This window comes from Diceros bicornis, chromosome 31 (assembly GCF_020826845.1).
Source record: "Diceros bicornis minor isolate mBicDic1 chromosome 31, mDicBic1.mat.cur, whole genome shotgun sequence".
NCBI lineage: Eukaryota > Metazoa > Chordata > Mammalia > Perissodactyla > Rhinocerotidae > Diceros > Diceros bicornis.
The window spans coordinates 32,879,206-32,885,205 of NC_080770.1; the positions used below are offsets into that span (position 1 = coordinate 32,879,206).

At 43.1% G+C, this 6,000-nt stretch overlaps 1 protein-coding gene across 3 annotated transcripts in view; it reads right to left on the reverse strand.

Annotated features, from left to right (window-relative positions):
* Positions 1 to 5,497, reverse strand: part of TRIM44 (tripartite motif containing 44) — a 110,422-nt gene extending 104,925 nt beyond the window's left edge. The window contains exon 1 of one of the 3 annotated variants that reach the window (XM_058527144.1): positions 4,646 to 5,495. In XM_058527144.1, the coding sequence (XP_058383127.1) occupies positions 4,646 to 5,317 (672 nt within the window). In that variant the 5' untranslated portion in view covers positions 5,318 to 5,495. Of the gene's footprint in view, positions 1 to 4,645 lie in introns of all 3 variants that reach the window. The other 2 variants (XM_058527145.1, XM_058527143.1) reach the window with 2 other exon arrangements.
* Between the last annotated feature and the right edge of the window lie 503 nt (positions 5,498 to 6,000).

A 6,000-nucleotide genomic window follows, 5' to 3' on the forward strand; every position in this document is an offset into this window, starting at 1 on the left:
ATTGAAAGGAGTCCCTTTCCATAGAGACTAGGGACCCTCCCACCCCTGCCAAAGGGTAAAATTCTAGAGCAAAGACAAACTAAAGTAAACTTGCCAATATCTCACCCTCCAAACACTCTCCACCCTCCTGTGGGGAGTGCTGCCTTGGAACTGAACAAAATGGGGTTGGGGGGGGGTGCACAGGGTGGGACGAAAGAAAAATCTTTAAGAGATTGTAAACTTGGGCAGACACCTCCTGAAAATTTCATCCAAGAAATCTCAAGTAATTGTTTTAGTTTACGGGGGTTCTAAACAAGTTGTACTGTCAGGCCTTAGCAGAAGCAAACTCAAATTCTCTTTCAAAGAATACAGCTTCATGCCAAGGCTTCAGAAATCCCCAGAAATAATTTTTTAAAGGCAATGACAAGCTATGCAAACATAACAAAGCAAGAAAGAAAATAAAGAAACATGAAAAACACCATCAAAAACAACAGCAGAGAGAGATCCACAAAGTCTTCACATACTGGAATTACCAGAGACAGATTATAAATCAACCTGTTCACTATTCTTAAAGGAATAAAGAGGAGAACTACAGTATGAAAAGAGATAATAAGATATGATTCACAAATCTATACTAGTATATTTGAAAATTTAGACAAAATGGACAAACTTTTGGGAAAACGTAAATTATCAAAATTGACTTAAGGAAAAACAGACAACCTGGACAGACTATAACGATTACAGAAATTGAATCCATAGTCAAAAATACTATGTGGGGCCGGCCCTGTGGCTTAGCGGTTGAGTGCGCGCGCTCCGCTGCTGGCGGCCTGGGTTCGGATCCTGGGCGCGCACCGACGCACTGCTTCTCCGGCCATGCTGAGGCCGCGTCCCACATACAGCAACTAGAAGGATGTGCAGCCACGACATACAACTATCTACTGGGGCTTTGGGGGAAAAAAAGAAAAAATAAATAAATAAATACTATGTGAAACAAAATAATAAAATACACTCTCTTTCTCTTTTCGGTTCCAGATGGCTTCCACGGTCAGTTCATCCATCATTCTAGGAAGAAATATTCCAATCTTATACAAATACTTCCAGAGCATTAAAAGAGAGAAGATACGTCAGAAGCAATACATCCTGACACTTCTATAAAGCCAAGATAACCTTGATAGCAAAATCTCATGAGGAAAGTACAAGAAATTTACAAGCTAATTTCTCCCATAAATATAAATGAAAAAATTCTACATAAATTAATAAACCAAATTCAAAGACAAGGATACTTCATCATGACCAAGTTGGGTTTATACTAGAAAAGCAAGGTTGCTTTAATTGTAAAATATAACGACATGAAGGGATGGAAGACCATATATATGCACATGCCTGTATCTGCAGAAAGACACACGTGAAGGACAAAGAAAAAACTAATAAAAGTGGTTACCAATAGCTGTTGAGGGAGCTAGGTGAAAGAGAGGATTTTGAGACATATAAACATATTACTGATTTTAAAATTTAATTTAAAAAGTAAATCAATTAATGTAATTCATCACATTAACATAGTAAAAGAGTAAAATCACATGAACACCCCAATAGATGCAGGAAAAGCATTTGATAAAATCCAGTATTCATTCAATATAAAGAAAAAGTCTTAACAAACTAGGACTAGGAAGGAACTTTCTTAATCTGATGAAATATATCTGTAAAAAACAAAAACAAAAACAAATTACTATCACACTTATTTGTGAAATGTAAATTATCCCTCAATTAGGAACAAGGCCAGAATACCCAGTATCTCTTCTATTCAACATTATACTGGAGGTCCTCTCCAAAGCAGTAAGGCAAGAAAAAACAAATAACAGGTATAAGGATCGGAAAGAAACAAAAACTGTCCCCTTTGCATATACTATGATCACGTATGTAGAATGAATCTACAGATTAACTATTAGAATACGTAAAAGAATTTAGCAGATTTCTTAATACAAAAATCAATATATAAAAGTTAATCATATTCCTATATATAAACAATTAGAAGACAAAAATTAAAAATATGTTTTACAATACTATAAAATTGTAAGTATAACACATTTCAGGAATAAAATTCAGAATGATGTACAAGATCTTTCAGAAAAAAATTATAAAACTTTATTGTGAGGCAATAAAAAAGACCTAAGAAAATGGATCAGAAGATTTCATGTTTTAATGGCATTTATTTTCCATATATTGGTTTATAAATTGAATACAAGACCAAAAAGGTCCTGCAGACATCTTTTTTTTTTATATAGAACTTTATAGCATGATTCTAAGAAATGTAAAAGGCCAAGACTGGCTGAGACACTTTTCCAGCAAAACAAAGTGGAATATCTACCAGATATTAAGAAATGTTACAAAGAAGTGGTAACTGAAAAACAAGTTGTTCACACAGGGATATACTAACAGACAAATGGTACAGAATAGAAGAGCCAAGAAACACATTCACACACACATGGGCACTTAATGTTATATAACAGGTGTCACAGCACACCAGTGCAGAAAGGACAGGCTTTTCAATAAATGCTGCTATAGCAACTGGCTATCTGCACGGAGAAAAAATTAAATTGAGTCCCTACCTTCACTACACAGAAATCAATACTATGTGGAACAAGACACAAAAAGCACTAACAATAAACAAATATTGTTATTATTTATTATTATTGTAAATAATAAAAAATAAATAAAACACTAAATAAATAAATACCCAATACTGATAAATTCTACTACATTAAAATGAAAAACTTCTATTCAAGGCACAATTTTTAAAAAAGAAAAAAAAAACAGAGTAGACGGAGGTATTTGGAACCCATAAAAACAACAAAGAAGTCAAAAATAAATATATAAAAACTCCTACAAATTAATGAGAAAAAGATAGACAACCCAATAGAAAAACGAGCAAAACACCTGAATGGGCACTTCACAAAAGAAGAAATACAAAAGATACTCAAAGTTGTCAGTAACCAGCAGAATGCAAATTTAAATCACAAGAAGATACCATAACATAACCACAAGATTGACAAAAACTTAAAATTCTGTAATAGCAAGTGTTGGTGAAAATACAGAGCAACAGGAACTCTCCTACACTCTTTATGGCAATGCAAATTAGTACAACCACTTTGGAAAATAGTTGGCAACATCTAGTCCTATTGAAGATATGCACAGCCTATGACCCAACAATTGCACTCCTGGGTTTATATTCCCTTTAAATGTATGTAGATGTGCAGCAGGAAACAGGAACGAGAATGTTTATACCAACATTGTTTATAATAGCCAGAAACTCCAGAATCTGGAAACCAGATGTGCATCACTGACAACAGGTAACTTGTGGCATATTCATAAAATGGGATTCTATACAATGATAATGAACAAAGCGCAGCCACCCACTGGATGAATCTCACAAACACAATGTTGAAAAAATGAAGACCCAAAGGAATGCATGATAATATGACACCAATTGTGTCAAGTTCAAATAAGTTTAGGAATGCATACATATGTGGTAAAAGTATGAAGACAGACAAGGAAACTACCACCACAAAAGTCAGGTAATAGTTACCTATGGGGAAAGGAAATAGTTATAACTGGAAAAGGGCCAGGGGGTTCAATATTGCTACTAATATTCTATTTGTTAATCTGAGTGGAGGTTACATCAGTCTTTGCTTTGTAATTATTTGTTAGACTGTGTGTTTTTACACACTTTGTATATTTTACAACGAAAAAGTGAAAATCTTAATACAGGGGATTTTCAATAAGTATTTGTTATCCCAGTGCCAGCAACTGCAAGGTTGCTCAGGGAAACAAAAGGCATCATGACGACAACATTCACTAATGAACTGACCACTTAATGAACTGATCAGCCCATTCAAACTTTCCTCTCTGGTTAACTCCAGCAGTTTCTCTCATTGATTGTAAACATCTACAATATAAATAAAAACCAAATCATTTGCAAATTCATTCATTCAACAAATATTTATTAATGTCTACTACCTCCCAAACACTGTTCTAGGGGACCAACAAGGTTCAAAACACATACAGGCCCTACCGTCTTGCAAAAGATGGAGGACACAGGAACCCTACTCCCATATCAATTCTGCCTCCACCTTCTCATCCTCCACCAAGTATCAAACATGAAGAACCTAAAAGGAACTCAGGACACACACGAAGTATTATTGAAACCACAACCTGAGGGAGTCTTCACTACAGATGAACCACCTACTTGGATTCATCTGGCTAACCACGGTTTCCTGTGTTTTCAAGCAGACAAAGAGAATGCCTTATCAAGAGCCCCAAGTCAAGGCGCTAGTCTCAACAATGGTGACGCTGTGGGAACTGGCTTAGGTGGAGTCAAAACTCCCAAGGAGTGCCTTCCCTGGGATCCAGAGACCAGAGGTTTGCAATTTTCCAGAAACTGTGCACTAGATTTTGTGTGTACATATATTTTTCTCAGGTCAGAGTCCAGAACTTTCAACTGATTCTCAAAGGAGTTCAACGAAAAAGGATGAATAAGCACTGCTCCCAAGTTGAAGAGACTAGATTTTTAGGGACATGGTGAAAGTGAATGTGGCCACAACCAGGCCACCTAAGTTGAAATCCAGCTGTCCTGATCTCTAGGCCAAGGCTCTGAATGCCCAATACTTACTCTTAGTTCTTCGAAGGCTTCATCTAGGGTGGAGAGTTGGTGGCCCTGGTGAGCCCCAATGACTGGGCACAGGACACAGATGAGCTGCTTGTCTTCCTGGCAATAGGTGCTCAGATCCAGCCCATGGTCCGGACACTTCCTCTGGGCCACTCTCTCTGCTTCCATCTCTATTTCCGGGTCAAATTCGCTTTCTGCCTCAGTTTCCCCCTCAGCTTCCGATTCTCCTTCTTCGTGGTTGTCTTCCTCTGCTTCGCTCTCTTGCTCATCCTCCATTTCTTCCTCACTGTCTTCTTCACTCTCCTCATCGCTCTCATCCTCGCTCTCTTCCTCGGTCTCGCTCTCTTCCTCCGTCTCACTCTCTTCCTCTGACTCGCTGTCTTCCCCCACCTCGCTTTCTACGTCCCTCTCGTGCTCCGCCTTGGCCTCCAGGTCCTCCTTCCCCTCCTCCTGCCCCCGGGCTCCCGAGGTCCAGGCCTGGGCGGCGCCGGGTACGTACTCGGCCAGGTGGTGCCCGGGGAACTTCTGCCCGTGCGCCTCGGCGTGGCGGCGGCAGTAGCAGAAGCCGCATTCTCGGCACACCTCGTCGGCCCCCGGCGCCTCGTCGGGCTCGCACTCGTCACACGTGCCGTCGTGCGGCAGCTCCTCGCAGGCCGCGCCCCCTCCAGAGGCCATGTGGGTGCAGGGACGCGGCCCAGGCGTCGGGGCACCCGAGCTCGCCGCCCGGCCGGCGCGCGGCCTCTCACAGCCTCTTCCCCAGTCGGGGCCGGTCCGCGAAGTGGCCGCCCGCGCGGGCCGCGCCGTGTCTCACAGCAGGCCGCCGCTGCCACCCGCTCCCAGCGGCAGAGTGCCTTCCCGCCGGCTCGGCCGCTCGGCGCCCGCTGCACTTCCGGCGGCGGCCCGGGCACTTCCGGCGCGGCGGCTCGCGCGCCCGTCGGCCCCCGCGCCGCGCTGCCGGCTGTGCCTGCCGCTGCGCGGGAGAGCTGGCGGCGCAGGCCCCCGCGCCGCCCCGGTTCCACTTTCCCCTTCCCTGGCAGGCGGCCTCCTTTCACTTCCTGAGTCATTTAAAGTGGCAATGGCCCTTTTCTGCGTTCCCCGCGGGGGCTCGGCGTCCCGGGAAAGAGGGGGGTCTGGGGGAGGTCTCCCGCGCGCTCCCAGGCGGGAACGGGGCCCCGCCTCCCCTACTCCCTCCCTGCTGGTGTCGACCTGACTCTTCAAGGCCGCTAGGCAGGTGGACCAGTGTAGTTCAGTCCCTCTCCTTCCAGTTTGTCGCCGCCCGCCTGCCCCTGTCCGCGCCGCTGCGTGTTCTGCATGGTGCCAGGACGGAGTGCTGTTTACCAGACTGAACCTGACCGCTT